Below are 20,615 nucleotides of genomic sequence, written 5' to 3'. Positions count from 1 at the left end.
GAAAAAACATTTACACAAACATAACGTGAATAATATAAACAATCATCACCGTAAACTTTGTTCATCAATTGAATCGTTTCAGTAAAATTTTTACCAAGTTTAAAACAAAAATGAGCTTCTTGTTCGATGCTAATTTTTGTATCGATGACACAAGCACACTGTCATTTCAGACGCAATAACTCTGCTTCTATTCGTCCAAATGTCATGAAATTTTGACAGTACATCAGTGAAGGACCTACCTTTCCAACGCATGTACCTAATTTCCAATAGATCAGAAGTACTTATTTTTGAAAAGTCCTGTTTGCTTTCAGTTGCTTTATTTAAGACCAAACATTATGTAATAATTGTAATACAGAGTATTGCACAAATATAATAAGACATATGAATTAGACATTCCTTGATTTGTTAGACCCGTTGTTAGTTCCTCGTATTTGTTCTGTTATAATTCCCAGACTTTGGTCTGCTTCATTTTTAATACTTATTTGCAGTACAGCACTCGTGATGGTTTCTTCATCAGGTTCGATGACATTATATATCCATTCCAAATAAGCACTTACTCTTGCAGAAATTTTAGGAGTATCTGCATCACTGACAGCACAATCGGAATCGTCACCAAAAGATATCACTCCAATCTGAACACCACCGACCAACAGTGGTCCTCCAGAATCTCCCTAAAATTGTAAGTAGAGTTTTAGAGAATTAGAGAATAAAATATAGCTAGATAGATCTACCTGGCATGAGCCTCTGTCATTTAGGGGCCACCCAGAACATATTTGATGTTTTATATTCCTAGTTCCAAAGTAGCTCTTTTCGCATAAAGCGTCATTGTAAACAACAACGTCGACTTTTTGAAGAATATTGGAAGTTGCTCCAGCTGTCTACAACACAACAGTATACCTACCACTTTTATGTTTTTAATAACGTAACGATAAAATCTTTATTTTTCAGGTTTCGTAGAAGCTACCATATCTCGTGGATATAGAATTCTATTGTGTGTATTATAATGTCCAAAACTGTCTTGTTTATGGGACAAAATTAATTAATATAATGTATGTGCAATTAAAATCTATGAAATAATTAATTCAACGTACTTTTGTTAATCCCCATCCCACCACTATCCCATACAAAGGCAATGCAGTGGAAAAGTTACTTTCTGGCAACTTTACGGGCTCAAAGAATGACGCAGGAATTGTCTCTACTAACTGAAACAAAATTACATAATGATCCTATTTAAAAGGTATATCGTTATTTAGTATTCACATTTAGTATAGCAGTATCTCTTATTAACTCCAAGATGTCGTAATTGTTACAGATTACACTGTCAATATGAATTGACACTGCGTTTGGATCATCTAATTCAAGAGAAGTAAATTTAACTTCCAATACATCAAGTACATCCCTAAAAATAATTAGAAAATGTTTTACTAAATCTTATTAAATAACATATTTATTATATAAATCTTCTATAAAATTAACTAGTCAAAAGTAGAGTTAACAGAAACTTTCGTAGAAAATCATTTCTGTTAGTTGAAAAAAAAATATAAATATTCTTATAATATTATATTAATTTGAGTTAGTACAAACTGTATTTTTTTATTGAGAATATATGTGTATATAAAAATCCTACAATAAATTAATATAACAAACAAGCCATATATAATTCTATATTTACTCTTAACTTATGCCCCGTTGTATGTGTAAATAAATAAAACAATAAGTACTATCATATATTGGTTGCAAAGTACAAAATAACATTATCCCATACCTAATCTTACAATAATTTTATTGCATATAAAAATTACTTGTTCGGTCCCTCATAATTAATAATTTTGTATTGTTTCGTCAATGAGTTTGTTTGATTTAGAGTGTTTAAATATGGTACTATCTTGCGTATACAAAAACTACACGGACGCAATCACTTCACGTCCATTCTTACTTCACAACCACTGGTCCATTCCTTCCGATTATCATGGATGTGAAGTAATTGAGTCCGTCAAGTGTTTGTGGACGTGAAATAATATGCAAAGTGAAACTTTTCGTCCGGAAACGAGTTGGTAAAACTGCGTTTATAGCGAGGTCGACGGAAAAAATGTTTGCAGCACTTACCAATCATCATCACAGACACAATGTGCAGCAGTTAATATGTGAGTTTCGTCCAGTATCGTTCCGCCACAAAAGTGTGTCCCATTTCTTTGTAACGATACCTAATAGGGAGAAAAAAATAATTACATATGATAAGATAGAGTAAATAGAATTTTATAAGTGCGATGTTTTATGAGATGCGTTACTTTTGCATCAGCCGTAACCCCTTAAAATTAAAACACCACTTTTCCTCAGATCGCATGCACTAATGAAATACGAAATAAAGAAAGATACAATAATCTGGAAAGTCAAAATTAAAACTATTTTATTTATTAAACGTTTTTCTTAGTCTACTTTTGACACTGGCAACAATGTTTAAAAATAGATAAATAATGTTATATTAAGAATATCTATAATGAATTATTTGCAATTTGAAATGATTTAGTTTTTTCAGTAGCTACTCGGAATAGGTGTATGAAAAAATGTTGTATCAACAATAAAACGTATAATGAGCGTTATAATAACTTACCACGAACTTAAATTCGTTTTCACTTGCATCAACCCCGTTGACAATACGTTTGTAAGCTAAAGCACTATTAAAACAATATACACAGACCAATAATTGAGAAAAGAATGTATAAATCATTATTTTGCACTAAACAATATGGAATAGGTACTAATAATAACTAATAAATAGCGATTTTGTACTATTTGTACAAGAATTTTTACTTGGGAACAGTTATAAGTAAATCATAATTATGTACTAAAGAGCTCGAACAGTATTTTTTTTTAGTTGATGTTACTACCTGTAATAATATTTTATTGACACACAATTCTCGATTAAAAGATCCTTTGCGCAATAAAGATAATGTTTAGATACCTATTTAATTACTGAAGATATACTGTTCATATATTAATATCTATAATTTATGTAATTATATCGTCGTCAATCAGATTATATCAATAATAAATTTTAGTAGTGCTATTATAAGCATCTGATTTTATTATTTTTAATTGTTTTATTTATTGTAGTATTTGTACTGTAGCTAATTTGTAATAACTAAATTTGTTCTTATGAAAAAAAGTTAACTTATCAACAAACGAAGCATTAACGATAATGATCGACAGCAAAAGGTGGTATCAATACTATCAGATACCTATGCCGATAACGAAGTGTCTATGTGCACGCCACTGATCGAGATATAATTTTTAATACTTTTGATGAATCTAGTGCCTTTAGTACTCAATTTTCTGTTCAGGTGTTTACATATAAACAAGTAGAAAAGTTCCATATTTGATTATTCTGATACGATTACAAATAATGTATAAGTACGTGATGTTTTCTTTTACTAGAAACAGTCTATGATCTATACTGTCAATAAGTTTCATTCGTACAATTCTATTTACATCGATCATCGATATATAGATATTATTAGGATTACGATTCTCATTACCAAAATCTGGAGGTTGGCAGGTATTACCAACGTCTTCACAATGTAAACTCTTTATTGGTGCAAAGAATCGTCACCATCAGAAGCATAATGAGAATAAGCCTGATTAGTCAGATTAAATGGATTAATCATGCGCGACGTAAGTTAAAACGCTTGTGTATTGACCTTTAGGATTTATTGAAATTCAACTACCAAATTCGAAGGTAAAGCAAAGTGGTGGTTTAGTACTGGTATAAATTTGTCAAGAGTTGTATCGTTTGTATTTCTATCGTATTTTTATCGTTTTTGTTTTACAAAATGTTTAAAACAAAAACAGAAGTAGACAAATATGTAGAAAATTGTTCTAAAAATTGTGACGAGACAGAGGTAAGCATTTTTTTGGTAACGATGATAATAATAGCACTTGGGAACAATTTTTTTGTATTAGTTTTTGCTTCAATGTACAGAATATTTTATCAGTTTCATCAAATACTCTCTTATAAAAATCGTCTTTGCCAAATAGTTTTGTACTCTATTTTTGGATTATTTCAATGCAAGGGATATATTCATGCTGGCGGAAATTTATGTAGAAAAAAAAACACTTATAAATAAATTGCCACACGTGCAGATATATAAATTCAAATAGCAAAAAAAGCTGCAATAAAATATGCGCCCGATTGAATTGTAACAGAATCACATCGGCGTTTTATGTTTTGAGACTAATAGTAGTTTACTGATTGTGTCTGTGAAATTTATTTTTTTGATAACACTGATACAGTAGAATCTCTATAATCCGGCACTTCACTACACCAGCATACGGCGTTATTTTTTCCGCGTTTGTTTGTTTACTATCCTTGAAGAATACAGTTTATACAGTTATAGTTTAGTTGAAAGATTATTTTACAGAAACATAAAAACATTACAATATACTTATATGTATACACATCTGTAATATGTATGTATCTACGTACTTTTTGTTCTTAAACAATTAAAAGTAACGTTTTTCAATTTATTACTGTTTACATATACATTTTCCATTAATCCGAATTTTCCAGTACTCCGGCACTCTTAGGTTTTTAATGGTGCCGGATTAGTGAGATTGTACTATACTCCAAATATATTTCTATTAGGTATATTGATAAACACCTCTTATTTCAGAGAAATAAAAAATGGTTATCATTTGCAAAGATGTATTTTAATGTTGCTGAATATGAACAAACTTGTCGTTACCTCACTTCATATTTAACTGCTACGCCAAAATCACCCGAAGGATATAAACTGCTGGGAAATGCATTAAAAAAATTAAGTAAAAAAGAAGCTGCACTTGAGGCTTATAGAACTAGCTTAGAGCTTGATCCTAAGCAAAACGATTTAGTTATAAAGGGTAAGTAAAGTATTATAAATAGTTGCATTCGGGAAAACGCATAATCTCATACATTAAGGTAACAATGACACTATTCATTAGTCATTTTATGAGTGGTTTAAAAATTATCTAACTTAAAAGTTGTACTAACATAAGTGGCTTGCACATAATAGATAGATAATTAGGAAGTTTCCTTAGACAGAAAATGCAGAGTTCCATGTCACTTAGTAGTCTATTCATTAACTTGATGAAAGTCGAAAAAATGATGTCAATATCTCCAAAAATGACGGAAATATTTAATTTCTTATTTTCTCAAAGCTTGCGCGTCGCCAGAATATCGTGTGACGTCATATGTTAGGAAGGCTGAGCGAGCGCGGCAGACGATCACTTGTGTTAGCCAGAGATTAGTGCATTAATTAGTAGCCTAGATAAATGATAATGATTAGTAGTATTAGTACATTTGACCGGCTTTGTTTGCTCATGCTTATTGTTGCAATGGCTATTTATTTTAATGCATTTGTGGAAAAAATATGTTTGTGACGATTCTAGCAATCTCCCTAAAGTTAATATTGAGATGATGAAACTTTCTGGCAGTCAAAGGACCCCGCACAAACCTTATGCGTTTGTTCCCGGTCGATTCGTCTGAAATTTTTGATATGTTGTACTTGACACCCTCTTGATCAAAAGTGTTCATAGGCCCAAAGTCTGAAAATGAACAGTTCGAGATATCAAGGACACATTACCAAAAAATTGCATATTTCCATGAACCTAAACATGAAAACGAGCACTTGAAAATAATTATTATCCATTTTTTATTATTTATTGGATTTAGATCGATTTGTGAGTATTCATAATATACAGGCTGTTACAAATTCGCTTCTCACTACAGGGATCTCGAAAACGGTAAGAGATACAAACTAGCTTAAATGGCCCAGTTCAATCAAGGGGACCAACATTATGCCTCTAAAAAATAAGGCTAACATGATTAGTTTTCGAAATATTTGAAAAAAAAAACGAAATTTTGGAAATCAGATTTTGTTTCATTTCGGCCTTGTTTGAGGTGATATTGAAAAAAGAACACTTTCTCATGGTCACTTTTTGTCCTGTATCGAATAGCATAATCAATTTTTATATATAACGTTTGGTCTCTCCAGGACCATCATCAGCTTCATTTTTTTAAATATGACCTTAGAAATTTTATTACATTTTTTGCAAGCCTTCATAACCCCCAATACACCCGAACCAGATTCAGACGTTTTGTCTCGAAAAATTCATCTTCAGTGTATTCGTTCCAAATTTATCAAATTTTTTAATTAGACTTCTTTGTTTATTGAATTATCGGACACTGTATAAGTGTCGTTAGACCCTGTCAAATCCATCTATAGTAGGATCATATTCGATGCAAAGTAATAAATCATTGCCTGTCAAGGGAACCAATGCAGTACATTTTTAAGGGTTTTAGAAATTGAATAATTTCTTTATACATTATGAAGGGACGAAGGGATCAGTTCACGTCTGGCACCCTTGTTACTACAAAAATTCCTTTATTCTCATAAACTATTTATTTTAAATGTAATTTAAGATAAATCCAATTTGTTTTTTAAATTCCACATATGTGCTACATTTTACCTCTGTACACGCCGCTGTTGTTAACTTGTTTTTTGGAGGCGCTCTCTGGTTTCCGAACAAGTTCGCCAGGTTAGTATTTGACGTATAACCGACCACTTCGTACACTCGATGCACCTGGACGACTACAGCTACTACCAGAACACAGTGCGCAGAGTTGCCAGATTGATTTTTACAATTCCCCCAACCACAGGAGTAAATTCCCCCATAAACTGGCATTTTTATTTATTAAAATTAATATAAACATCATACCTACGTAGAAATATATGTAATGTATTGCATTACGTACTTAAATTGCAGTTTCTGAAAATATTTCTAAAACATTTACATCATTATTTTTTCTTTCATACATTTTCTCCGAACTAAAATACTGGAGCATATTTTCATTAGGTTCCAAACATGTACAGTCTGTGAAACTCAGTATCTCAGTACGTGCTGTCTCACTCTAACATGCACACGATTGGTTGGAAATTAATGCTCCAATGAGATTGTCTGTCTCTCTTGCACACTCAGCCACATTTTTCGCAATGGTATGCTATTTCCAGTAGTACGAGTATATATTCGAAGATACTAAACTACTGTAGGTATATAAGTACTTCTCGGTCATAATTATGAACTATGTGATATACCTACCAATACCAATAGTACCTTACCATACATTTTACTCCAAAAGATATCCAAATAAATAATTCATCCCCAAAAATCCCCCCAAACAAGGTTTACCCCCAAAAATACCCCCAAGCAAAGAAAAAAAACCCAAATTTGGGGGGAAAACCCCAATCTGGCAACACTGACAGTGCGTATGCAGCAGTATTTCAGATTTCACATTCAATTTCACTTTAAATTTGAAATAGTTCATCTTACGCCTCCTAAAAATGATGACACGATTTTCCTTTGATAAAAGACCGACAACTTTTTGCTCTACTTTGCATCGAATACGATTCTACTATAGTTATTTAAACTATTACCACCACGCATTAAAATAAAAAAATATTAGAGTTTTATTCCCGTGTCCATAGTTATTTCTAGGCTTCTCGAGTACTCAAAATTCAAACAAATTCCGATCTATTTTTTTCACAGTTGCGGTTACAGATATAATAAATTCTGATAATATTACGCTGATCTTCATTTTCAACCTTTGCCAAAACGAAAATGTTTTTGAACATTACATTTTTTGTAGAATTTTTTAAAAATTAATTTTGTCATAATAAAATTAAAATTGTAATAATGTTTTAATTTTGACGCAACAACTTATTGAGTTATGTTTGACAATAGTCCAATTAAATAAGCCTTTAAATCGAAATTTTGGTCAACTTGCTTGAATTTTTGATATGAGTTAGTTTGAGGTATGTTATAACAGTAACAGTAATTTTTTGTTCAACCCCCTGCCAAGGGTGAAAAAAGATAAAACAAAGAGGTGTTTCAACATAACTCAAAACAGGTAAGGACTAGAAAAAAATGTTTCGTATAAAAGTTGTAAAGCATACAATTCTACATAAAAATGGCCTCTTGGCTTTTTCTTGTATTATTAAAATTGATAGAGTTAGGGAGGCTAGAAGTTAAGGGAGGACTTCAGAAATTTAAAATCATAAGCAGAAAAATGAATGAATGTTGTAATTTTTTTTTTCGATCTACTCTAAAAAATCTAACCTTTCTTTTCAGAGAAATAGATATATTTTTTAATTTTTAATAAGAAAGTTATAACAATTTCAAATTTGTTGTTCACCCCCCTAAACAGAGATTTTAACGAAAACCTCGAAACAGGTCAACTTAATTTTGTCAATTAAATTTGTTTACATAAATCATATTTTTAATTCTTTTTGAGTAAATATGATTTTTTTATAAATAAATATATAGTTTTTCTAAATAAAAAATAAGGGTAGCAACCCCCAAACACGGAATCACTTGCGAAATATTTGTTTTTTATCATAAGTAATTTCCATTTTGTTTCATTTCAAAATATTGATTAGAACTTCAGAAATTTTGAAAAAACTGTTTTGTGGGGCGAACTTTGAGGGTGTATTTCACCCAGTAAATATGTTTTTCCGCCGATAAAAAAAATACGTCCCTTTACATTTTTTAGAGTATGTTGAAAAAAAAATACAAAATTCATTCGTTTTTCTAAATTTCTGAAATCTCTTAACTTCTAGCCTCCCTAACTTTGTTATTAATTTTAATAGTACAAGAAAAAGTCAAGATGCCATTTTTATGTAGAATTGTATGCTTTACAACTATTATAAGAACCTTTTTTTTTCTAGCCTTTGCCCCTTTTAAGTTACCTTCAAAAACTCCTTTGTTTTATTTTTTTTCATCCTTGGCCGGGGGTTGAACAAATAGTTACTTGTTATAATATCCCTCAAACTAACTTATATCAAAAATTCAGGCAAGTTGACCAAAATTTCGATTTAAAGGCTTATTTAATTGGACCTCTAGTGATGGTAATAGTTAATAATAATAAATGTTTTATTGTTACGTGTGGTAACAATAAAACCTATTTCGGAGGTGTTTCGGGGTAGAAATGATTTGAATAATTTCCCACGCTTGCTCTTAGCCGTATAAAATGATTTAACAAAAAAAGAGGTGGATATAATCTCATAACAACATGAGATATAAATATTTCAGTTTTTCTACCCCTATTTGAAGGGTGTTTCGGGGTGGAAATGGCTCGAGGATTTTTCAGCACATGCTCTTAGCCGTACAGAATGATTCATGAAAAAAAAACAGGTGGATAATCTCATAACAACCTGAGATATATATGTTTTAGTTTTTCTACCCCTATTTTAGGGATATTTCGGAATGAAAGTGCTTTGAGGATTTCTACATACAGTGCCATTTAACACTCCCGCTGTCAATATCTCCGAAATGAAGAAATTTATTTTAGTTTCGGAAACTGGGGTTGTTAGGTCCTTCGAATAGCTTCAAATTGCAGTTAGAATTGATATTTCAAATCTTCCTGTAGAGATGGCGTGGCAGTACTAAAAATTGTTTTGATTCCTGGAACGTGGAAATGCAGTACATCTGAAAGATTGTTAAATTTTGAGTCATTTTTGTAATATAAAGTTTTTCCCAATATTTACTTGTTTTCAAGATATGTAGACTTCAATATGCAATGTATTTTATTTAAATCACACTGAGACAAAATATTCTTTTATAATATTGGTATAATGGCTTTATTCACACCACATACAACTACACTACACTAACAAACAATAAATTATAAAAAAAATCAAATGATTTATAGTTTCAACAGGATGGAGAATACTTAAATCAGAGGTGTCCGGGAAGGTGGTTAGGTACTAACGGAGTTATAAGGTGGCCAGCCCGTCCACCAGATTTGACCCCAGTGGATTTTTATCTATGAGGTCATTTAAAAAAACACCATATCAGAACCCTATAGAAGACATGGCAGATTTGTATAATAAAATTTATGCAGTTATGGCGGTTTTAGATCGTAACACTTTGTTAAAAGCCTGTAATGTCGAACTAACGAGAAGACTAACATTGTGTATTAATGCTGAAGTCGTAATTTTGAACATTTATTATAATCTTTGTTTTCACTTACTTCAGTAACTACATCTACACCTCCGTTATTATCTTAAATACTTTGTTATTTTTTCTGTAGTCGATCATTTGTTTTTTTATATTTTGTTTTGAATGTTAGTTAGTATGTGGTGGAATAAGTCCATTATACCAATATTTCAAAAGAATATTCTGTCTCAGTGTGATTTAAATAAAATAATAGATTTTCCTGTTACATCGTACATTGCATATTGAAGTCGACATGTCTCGAAAACAAGTAAATATTGGGAAAAACTTTATATTACAAAAATTACTTAAAATTTAACGATCTTTTAGATGGNAACAGGAGATATAAATATTTCAGTTTTTCTACCCCTATTTGAAGGGTGTTTCGGGGTGGAAATGGCTCGAGGATTTTTCAGCACATGCTCTTAGCCGTACAGAATGATTCATGAAAAAAAAACAGGTGGATAATCTCATAACAACCTGAGATATATATGTTTTAGTTTTTCTACCCCTATTTTAGGGATATTTCGGAATGAAAGTGCTTTGAGGATTTCTACATACAGTGCCATTTAACACTCCCGCTGTCAATATCTCCGAAATGAAGAAATTTATTTTAGTTTCGGAAACTGGGGTTGTTAGGTCCTTCGAATAGCTTCAAATTGCAGTTAGAATTGATATTTCAAATCTTTCTGTAGAGATGGCGTGGCGGTACTAGAAACTTTTTTGATTTCTGGAACGTGGAAATGCAGTACATCTGAAAGATCGTTAAATTTTGAGTAATTTTTGTAATATAAAGTTTTTCCCAATATTTACTTGTTTTCGAGATATGTCGACTTCAATATGCAATATTTAAATCACACTGAGACAAAATATTCTTTTAAAATATTGTTATAATGGCTTTATTCACACGACATACAACTACACTACACTAACAAACCATAAATTATAAAAAAAAATCAAATGATTTATAGTTTCAACAGGATGGAGAATACTTAAATCAGAGGTGTCCGGGAAGGTGGTTAGGTACTAACGGAGTTATAAGGTGGCCGGCCTGTCCACCAGATTTGACCTCAGTGGATTTTTATCTATGAGGTCATTTAAAAAAACACCATATCAGAACCCTATAGAAGACATGGCAGATTTGTATAATAAAATTTATGCAGTTATGGCGGTTTTAGATCGTAACACTTTGTTAAAAGCCTGTAATGTCGAACTAACGAGAAGACTAACATTGTGTATTAATGCTGAAGTCGTAATTTTGAACATTTATTATAATCTTTGTTTTCACTTACTTCAGTAACTACATCTACACCTCCGTTATTATCTTAAATACTTTGTTATTTTTTCTGTAGTCGATCATTTGTTTTTTTATATTTTGTTTTGAATGTTAGTTAGTATGTGGTGGAATAAGTCCATTATACCAATATTTCAAAAGAATATTCTGTCTCAGTGTGATTTAAATAAAATAATAGATTTTCCTGTTACATCGTACATTGCATATTGAAGTCGACATGTCTCGAAAACAAGTAAATATTGGGAAAAACTTTATATTACAAAAATTACTTAAAATTTAACGATCTTTTAGATGGTCCTCATTTCCACGTTCCAAGAATCAATTTTTTAATATCGCCACGCCATCTATACAGAAAGATTTGAACTAACAATTCTAACTGCAATTTAAAGCTATTCAAGGGAACTAACAAGCTCAGTTTCCGGAATTAAAATAAATTTCTTCATTTCAGAGATATTGGCAGCGGGAGTGTTAAATCGCACACCTTAGCCGTATAGAATGATTTACGACAAAAAAAGTGTAGGTAATCTTGTAATAACCTGAGATACAAATATTTGTTTTTCAACCCCTTTTTTGGGGCTGTCTCGGAGGTGGAGTACTGATTTCAATTCCAGATACATATTATGAATACTCAAATTGATCCAAACCCGATAAATAATACAAGAATGGATAATAATAATTTTCAAAAGTGCTTGTTTCCATTTTCAGGTTTTTTATTTATTTACTTATTTATTTATTTATTTATACTGCATACATACAGACAAAGAGACAGTCGAATTACATGTATACAGTTGAGAAATGCTACCTAATATAAAAACCAATTAAAAAGAATGTAAAACAACCAGACACACGCAAAATTGATTAGGGTTGAAAAACTTGAAAATTGAAAGGGTTAGTTGGTATTTAACAATAAAAAAAAAGCAAAATAAAATGTAAAAAGAGAACAAAGCAAACAAAAAAATGTCAATTAAAATGTACATAAATCACGCAATCCTATATGTATCATAAGTATGAGAGTAGCTTAGTCCGACTAATATTAAAAATATCAGTATCGTAAGTTCTTAACAAATTATTCATTGTACACAGACACTGTTCTAGGGGTGAATTAATATTCAATATTTTAAAAACTCTGTATCTAGTTCGCATCCTCATATCGGGTACATTAATATTAATAGATGCCAACAAATCTGGAACAACAATCTGACTATGTAAAATATTATAAGCGAATAAAATCTGAGCCATTTCCCTTCTCCTATCCAAAGAGGTCACACCAAACTCTGCCCGTTGATGTTCACATGATACCATGAACGGGTACACTCCATACTCTTTAACATATATTGACCTTAAAAGCTTCTTCTGTATTTTCTCTATTGTGTCCTTGTTACTGGTAGCTTGTGAGTTCCAAATCACACCGCAAATTTTGATCTTACAAATGTATTGAATAGTCTTATAACCGTGTTAGATTTAAACTCTTGGCTAGTCCTAAGAACAAAACCGAGCTTCCTGTAACATTCAGCTGTTAAACTTGTAATATGTTCACTAAATGTAAAATTTTTGCTAAAAATTACACGTAGGTCCCTGATTCTATTCAGAGGCTCTATCTCAATACCATTCACCATATACACGGTGTCCCGAAATTCATGCAACAAAATTTAGTCATAGATTCTTAAGACACATTTGATTGACCACTGACCACAACTGACCCCCTCTTTAGGAATTACAGCCCCCTGAAATCTGCCCTTAAGAAGTCTTATATCTCAAAACCATGTTGTATGAGAATCACTAAATTTGGTACACATGGGTTTTATGACATCCGGAATCTCACAGTGCTACGCTTTTTGGCGAGAAACCCCCTTAAGACACTTTCGTGGGCCCCCTTGCCTTTGGTATCAGAAAAATTTCGTCGTAAATTTGATTTTTTTTTAAAATTATTAGTTAACTAGAAAGAAAGAACTTAGAAACTTTTTCGTCTCTTGATATTTATTTCGTAAAACGTAGTTTTTGAGGAAAATGACTAATCACAATATGCATTCGATTACATTTTGATATTTTTCTCGAAAACGTTGCGTTTTGCGAAAAAAGTATAAAGGGACAAAAAGTTTCTAAATGAAATGGTTTTCTAGTGGATTGATAATTTTTTTGGCTCCAAAGACAAGGGGGCCCACGAAAAATTGTGTTACGGGGGTTCCCCGCCAAAAAACGTAGCACCATCAGATTCCACATGTCATAAAACGCCTGTGTACCAGATTTAGTAATTCTCGTACAACAGGGTTCTGAGATATAAAAAAAAATATTCTTAGGGGCTGACTTCAGGGGGCTGCAACTCCGAAAGAGGGGGCCACTTGGCAAAAGTAAAAAATACGGGTCCCCTAAATTTGTATTAAGAATTTGTGACCAAATTTTGTTGCATGAATTTCGGGACACCCTGTATACTCCCAATATAGGGTATTTCTTCTGTGTATGTATGATACCAGTTTACATTTTGCCTCATTTAAAGCTAGGTCGTTATGTTTACAAAACTCGGACACAAAAGTTTCAGATTCTGCACTGTTAAATTTCACAAAATTTATCCGATCAGTCAGATAAGTTCTAATAAACTGTATCAAATCTACGCTAAAAGAATAAGGGTTCTATTTCCATAATAGGATATTGTGGTTGACTTTGTCAAAGGCCTTCTTACAATATTTGTGTCACATGTGTATATATCCTATTATATATTACCCGTTCATGTATTTTGGATTGGACTGGACAGGTTCATGGAAATATTCCATTTTTTGAGACTTTGCGTCCTCGATATCTCGAAAACTGTTCATTTCCAGACTTTGGGCCTATGAACACTTGATCAGGAGGGTGTCAAGTACAACATATCAAAAATTCAGACAAATCGACCGGGGACTCAAACCCATAAGGTTTGTGCGGGGTCCTTTATAAGGCAGAATCCCCAACTTCAGCTTCATGTTTCCTCCAACTAGTTTACAGCGGCTAAAATTGACAACATCAATTTCCACCTATAAGATAAAAAGAAAACTGTAAAGCTAAATAAGAAACAAAAAACAAAAAAAAATAAGATGTAAACTTCAATAAAAAACATCAATAAATTACATTTTTAATTCAGTCATAGGTATTTTTACTATCTTATCATAATCATCTCGTACAAAGTAACAATCAAGATTGTGCTGCATGAAAATTATTTCAGCACAAAATAACTAAAACAGTTCGACTCTAGTGAGCTATATATTATATTGTGGTAATCTACTCAAAAAGTTCAAGGTAGAAATAAATTTTAAACTAATAAACATTGTAGTAAAACGTCTAATAATTAATATAAAATGCATAAATATTAATACTTTAGTACTTACATCAAAATGATCTAAATCTGTGCAACAATGTTGCACAGATTTAGAAGAAAGGGGCACCTTATCATCTTGCCTTATTATTTGACACCATTTTTTTCGCAATTTTTCTTATCTCGGCATCTCGAAAAAATATTTGTCAGGTGTTTTTATGGTCGTGTTAGTACATCTAGGTATTATACAATGCAGTATTTGTAGTTATTTGGTTTAACTTTAGGCATAGCTTTTTTCTTTAATTTTTATCATATAATCAATACCAAGAACCGAGGTACCGATTGCTGCTAAGCACAATGTAAAAATGTAAACTGGACACTGGACGGTACCTATGAATGCATTCCTGCACCGATCGCTTCCTAGCTTGTGGCGTCACGTTACGTCACAGAGGTTTGCACGGTGCGAACAGGAATCCTAACCTTTGAAATTCTATAAAGATAATTAGAAAAAAATAGCACTAATAATTTTATAATTTTTGAGACTATTTGTATAATGAAAATGAAAATAATGGAAACCTAATTTTTTTTAGTTCTGTGTAAAATTAATTTATTGATTAGGCAACTTTGTAGGTTATGTTTTTTATGACGGGTTGAAGTGTACTAGAAACTAGACTAGAATCATAGACTAGGCTTAGGTCCAAATCACAGAAGATAAAACAACTATCTTCTGTGTCCGAATTATGCATTATGCGCAAAATGCGTCAAATTGTGGATCCAAATTGAACATCGCATGCTCAAATGACGGCAACTTCGAGACCGAGTGAAGGCTACTATTTTGATGCATTATATGTGTACGAAAAATAGATAATGCAGTTGATGCATGTCATATGTCAAATGTCACAGCACAGTCAAAACTTTGTAGTTTTAATAATTTGTAAAGGTTTAAAAAAGTAATAATTGTTAGGACATATAAACGCACCTATATTTACTCNTATTGTGGTAATCTACTCAAAAAGTTCAAGGTAGAAATAAATTTTAAACTAATAAACATTGTAGTAAAACGTCTAATAATTAATATAAAATGCATAAATATTACTAGTACCCAAGATATAACGAAATATATCATGACTAGTACCTACTTTAGTACTTACATCAAAGTGATATTCGCAACAATGTTGCACAGATTTAGAAGAAAGGGGCACTTTATCGTCTCGCCTTATTATTTGACACCATTTTTTTCGCAATTTTTCTTATCTCGGCATGTCGAAAAAATATTTGTCGGGTGTTTTTATGGTCGTGTTAGTACATCTAGGTATTATACAATGCAGTATTTGTAGTTTTTTGGTTTAATTTTAGGCATAGCTTTTTTCTTTAATTTTTATCATATAATCAATACCAAAAACAAAACAACCGAGGTACCGATTGCTGTTAAGCACAATGTAAAAATGTAACTGGACACTGGACGGTACCTATGATTATGAATGCATTCCTGCACCGATCGCTTCCTGGCTTGTGGCGTCACGTTACGTCACAGAGGTTTGCACGGTGCGAACAGGAATCCTAACCTTTGAAATTCTATAAAGATAATTAGAAAAAAATAGCACTAATAATTTTATAATTTTTGAGACTACTTGTTTTATGTTTTTATGTTTTTATTAGGCAACTTTGTAGGTTATGTTTTTTATGACGGGTTGAAGTGTACTAGAAACTAGAATCATAGACTAGGCTTAGGTCCGAATTATGCATTATGCGCAAAATGCGTCAAATTGTGGATCCAAATTGAACATCGCATGCTCAAATGACGGCAACTTCGAGACCGAGAGAAGGCTACTATTTTGATGCATTATATGTGTACGAAAAATAGATAATGCAGTTGATACATGTCATATGTCAAATGTCACAGCTAGGGTTACCAGATCTATTCCATGACTGACCCGGAGAAATTATTGATGCCTAAAAAAAGGTCTTTGTTGATACATGTCATATGTCAAATGTCACAGCTAGGGTTACCAGATCTATTCCATGACTGACTCGGAGAAATTATTGATGCCTAAAAAAAAGGTCTTTGAGTTAAATTGTTTACGAAGAAATCGATTTCTAAAAAAAAAGGAAATATCTAATACTAAAAAAGTTCAGCAATCATACACACCGATGTCTAAACAAAAAAAAAGGAAAATATATGACCTGGGAAATGGATTTCAGGGGTAGGGCGTTAACCTGGAGAAATGACATGTTAACCCGGAGCCCGAAGATGTACCATCAAAACCCGAAGACTCCGGGTCATACCCGGAGATCTGGCAAGCCTAGTCACAGCACAGTCAAAACTTTGTAGTTTTAATAATATTTAAAGGTTTAAAAAAGTAATAATTGTTAGGACATATAAACGCACCTATATTTACTCATAAAAATGAGTAAAAGCCTTCAAATATATGCACAATTAGATAATGAGGAAATATAATATCTAATACCTGTTTCGGAAGAGGCACAAAACAGGGTTCGTAGCAGCCTGGAAAACCGGGCATACCAGAAAAGTCAGGGAATACATTATTCTTCATAAAAAACAGGGAATAGTCAGAATTTTAGAAGTATTCATAAAAGTCAGGGAATCTGACATTTGCTACCGGAAATTTTGTGAAAGTAGGCCCCGAGTTCTTTAAATAGCTGTTTTATACTGACAATTTATTCATCAATAAATTGACGAAGTTCTTCATCAATTAATTGACGAATTTATTGATAAACAGTGTGATTTTACACTGCCACGGACTTTGTCAAGTTTTTGACGTATGAATCAGTTCTATCAATGAATCAAAGAAGCAAATAAATTTCAAAAATGTCACCTTTCCACTCATAATTGTAGTTATACAACAGCGGTACCGTTCTGACATATATTGGGTTGGTGCTTCCGAACTTCACGAAGAAATTGACGAAAATTAGAACATGCTCTAATTCGTCAAGAACTTGATGAATAAATTGATGAAGTTATTTGACAGCTGATTTGGTGCATTACACTTGTCCAATTTCTTGATGAAGCGACTTCATCAATTAATTGATCAATAAATTGTCAATGTAAAACAGCTAAAAGAGAAAACTATTTGTGATTTTGAAACCTTTATAAGAGGTTTTTTAGATATAAAAATGATTATGGGGTCCAGTTTAGAAAAAGCATAATATATACACACATTAGGGTGGCCCAAAAAAAAACGAATATATATTTTTCGTGTCTTGTGAAAATATGTTAGTTTATCATGTTTTAAGAGCCCCCTCAAAAAACCAAAATTATCAAAAATTAATTTTTTTTTAATTTTTTTCTCGTTATTTTATAATTTTCTAGGTTGAAAAAATCTCGATTCTGAAAATTTCAAATCAATATTTTAATTTCTAAAGGTCACTCATAATTATTTTAACTTTCAAAGTAGTGTACCTGTTTTCGAGCGACCTCTAAAAATAAATATCACTGAACTAATAATTTTTTTATTGAATTTGATGAACAAAAAATAGAAATGAATCACGACACTTAAATTTTAAAAAATCATAAATATTTGATATTCAGTGCGGTAGTAAATTTTGCCTCGAGAAATTTAAGTGTCTTGTGATTTATTTCTATTCTTTTGTTCATCAACTTCAATAAAAAAAATTATTAGTTTGTTGATATTTATTTTTAGAGGTCGCTCGAAAACATTTTAGGTACACTACTTTTAAAGTTAAAATAATTAGGAGTGACCTTTAGAAATTAAAATATCGATTTGAAATTTTCAGAATCGAAATTTTTTTCAACTTAGAAAATGATAAAATAACGAGAAAAAAAATTGAAAAAAAAATCTATTTTTGATGATTTTGGAAATTTTTAAAAATCTTGAGGTACCTCCAAAAAATTTTTTTATGAGCTGATTTTTTGAGGAGGCTCTTAAAATATAATAAACTAACATATTTTCAGAAGAGACACGAAAAAAAAATATTCGTTTTTTTTAGATCACCCTAATAAACATCAATTATTAGTATGTAAAAATTAACTACAACTGACCTGGATTTTTTTTGTATGTCGGGGAAAACCTGAAAAAGGGAATTCTATATTACTTTTGAACTATGAACCCTGCAAAAGATTGTTACAAGTAAGTTTCAAAATTAAAAGTTATGTATATGAGATAATGATTTGTGTTTATTGATATTGCCTGTTAAGATAATGTTTAGATGGACCTCTTATTCTATTTTGGTTACGATTCAATATAGCATTGTGCTCTAAATGAACATTGGGTAATGGATCAATTAAATCATTTCTATTCAAACAAATGTTATGTAGCACACAACATGCCAATATAAATTCAGGAAGATAATGAATATCCGATCGTTTAGAACTAGAGAGTGGAGTTCCTCAAGGGTCTATTTTGGGTCCTTTGCTTTTTGCTATTTATACGTCTAGTCTCATTAAAACTCTTCAAAACTGTAACATCCACCTTTATGCCGATGACACCCAGCTCTATTACAGTTTTGACCCTAAGGAAGTGGTAAATGCATGTACTGTTATAAATAGGGATCTAAATAGTTTTATTAAAGCGGCATCCAATCACTGTTTAAATATTAATTGTGATAAATCTAATGTTTTATTGTTTGGTAATAAAATAAAGGTAGATGAAATATGTGATAGCATAAATATATCTATTGAGGACGAACGTATTCAAATTGTACGTGAGGCTAAAAGTTTTTTTATTCCGGTTAAAAATTTGAGAAACATAAATCATTTGTTAAAACGAGCTTACTGTACGTTAAAACTACTATATGGAAGTAGACACTTTTTGCCATTACAAGTAAAGTCTATTTTTAATTACGCTGATGTTCTTTATGACCCATTATTAACAGTACAATACAAAAACAAAATCCAGAAGGTGCAAAAATCTTGTTTGCGTCTGATATTTGGTATTCGTAAGGGGGAACATATTACGCATAAACTAAAAGATAATAACTGGTTAGATATGTCTAAAAGGAGGATTTTGCATGCGGCAATTTTATTTCATAAAATTATTATTAGCAGAACTCCGTCATATCTTCATAGAAAGATTACCTATCGCTCAGATGTCCACAACGTAAATGTGAGGCATAAAGGCATCCTCTCTCCTCCATCTTTTAAGCTAGAAATTTTTAGACGAGCCTATACCTATCAAATATGCTTAATTTATAATGACATTCCTTCACATTTCAAAAGTTATTCTTTTCAAAAATTTAAGACATCCTATAGGCAACTATTATTTGATGATCATTAGTGTTATTTTATGTTATGTTATATTAAATGCAATGATAAGGTTAAAATTTCATAAATGTATGTATAAACTATGTCATAGCAATGATTTTCTTTGCGTTAAGTGGAAGAACAATTTATCTCAAATAAATTGAACTTCGCCTTTTGCTTTACACTTTTCCCACTAAACATTTTTCAGTTTCTGACATGTTTCAGAAACGTTTCCATTTTTCTTGAAACGTTTCATAAAAAATCCATGCAACCTTCTGGTAATGTTCTAGAAGCCCAAGATGTCCTCCCCAAAATACGTTTCCAATGAAATGTTTCAAAAAATTGGTTTCAGTAACATTCTTTTTATGTTCCATTTATGCCCTCGATATTTTTGTTTTTATATTGTTTTGTATATTTTCAGAAATGTTTGAGTAACATAATAATTTTATTACCATATTGTTCTCATAATGCTCTCAACTTTAGATCATTTTCATTTCAAAAGCGTTTTTGAAATAGTATAAATAGTGTGAGTATTTTTTTAAATATCTCTAATACTCCTTTGTGATATTTTTATTTGTATTGTGAATGACTTAATTCGAACTAAAAAAAGTTACATTGTATATTAAAAAAAATAAATATGCTCTTCTAGTTTGGGGATGCGGCAACTTTTACTAAGAATTTCTTTCTTTTTGAGAAGCCACTGAAAAAAGTTTCTAATATGGATTACGAATTTTGCCATTCATCGTACAAATAAAAATATCACAAAACAATATCAGAAGCATTAAAAAAAA

The 20,615-nt window shown here is 31.3% G+C and overlaps 1 protein-coding gene across 1 annotated transcript in view; it reads right to left on the bottom strand.

The window, feature by feature from the left end:
* Nucleotides 1-300: 300 nt before the first annotated feature.
* LOC108905519 (chymotrypsin-1-like) overlaps nt 301-20,615 on the bottom strand; it is a 22,483-nt gene continuing 2,168 nt past the window's right edge. The window contains exons 3-8 of the mRNA XM_018708403.1: nt 18,625-18,653; nt 2,107-2,204; nt 1,261-1,399; nt 1,092-1,202; nt 732-878; nt 301-671 (exon numbers count right to left, since the gene is read on the bottom strand). Coding sequence (XP_018563919.1) covers nt 387-671; nt 732-878; nt 1,092-1,202; nt 1,261-1,399; nt 2,107-2,204; nt 18,625-18,653 — 809 coding nt within the window. The 3' untranslated portion in view covers nt 301-386. The remainder of the gene's footprint in view (nt 672-731; nt 879-1,091; nt 1,203-1,260; nt 1,400-2,106; nt 2,205-18,624; nt 18,654-20,615) is intronic.

The sequence above is a fragment of the Anoplophora glabripennis genome, unplaced genomic scaffold (genome assembly GCF_000390285.2).
Source record: "Anoplophora glabripennis isolate ALB-LARVAE unplaced genomic scaffold, Agla_2.0 scaffold53, whole genome shotgun sequence".
In the NCBI taxonomy this organism is placed as follows: domain Eukaryota; kingdom Metazoa; phylum Arthropoda; class Insecta; order Coleoptera; family Cerambycidae; genus Anoplophora; species Anoplophora glabripennis.
The sequence above is the reverse complement of the archived record's forward strand: the minus strand, read 5'-3'. Positions and strand labels throughout refer to the sequence as shown.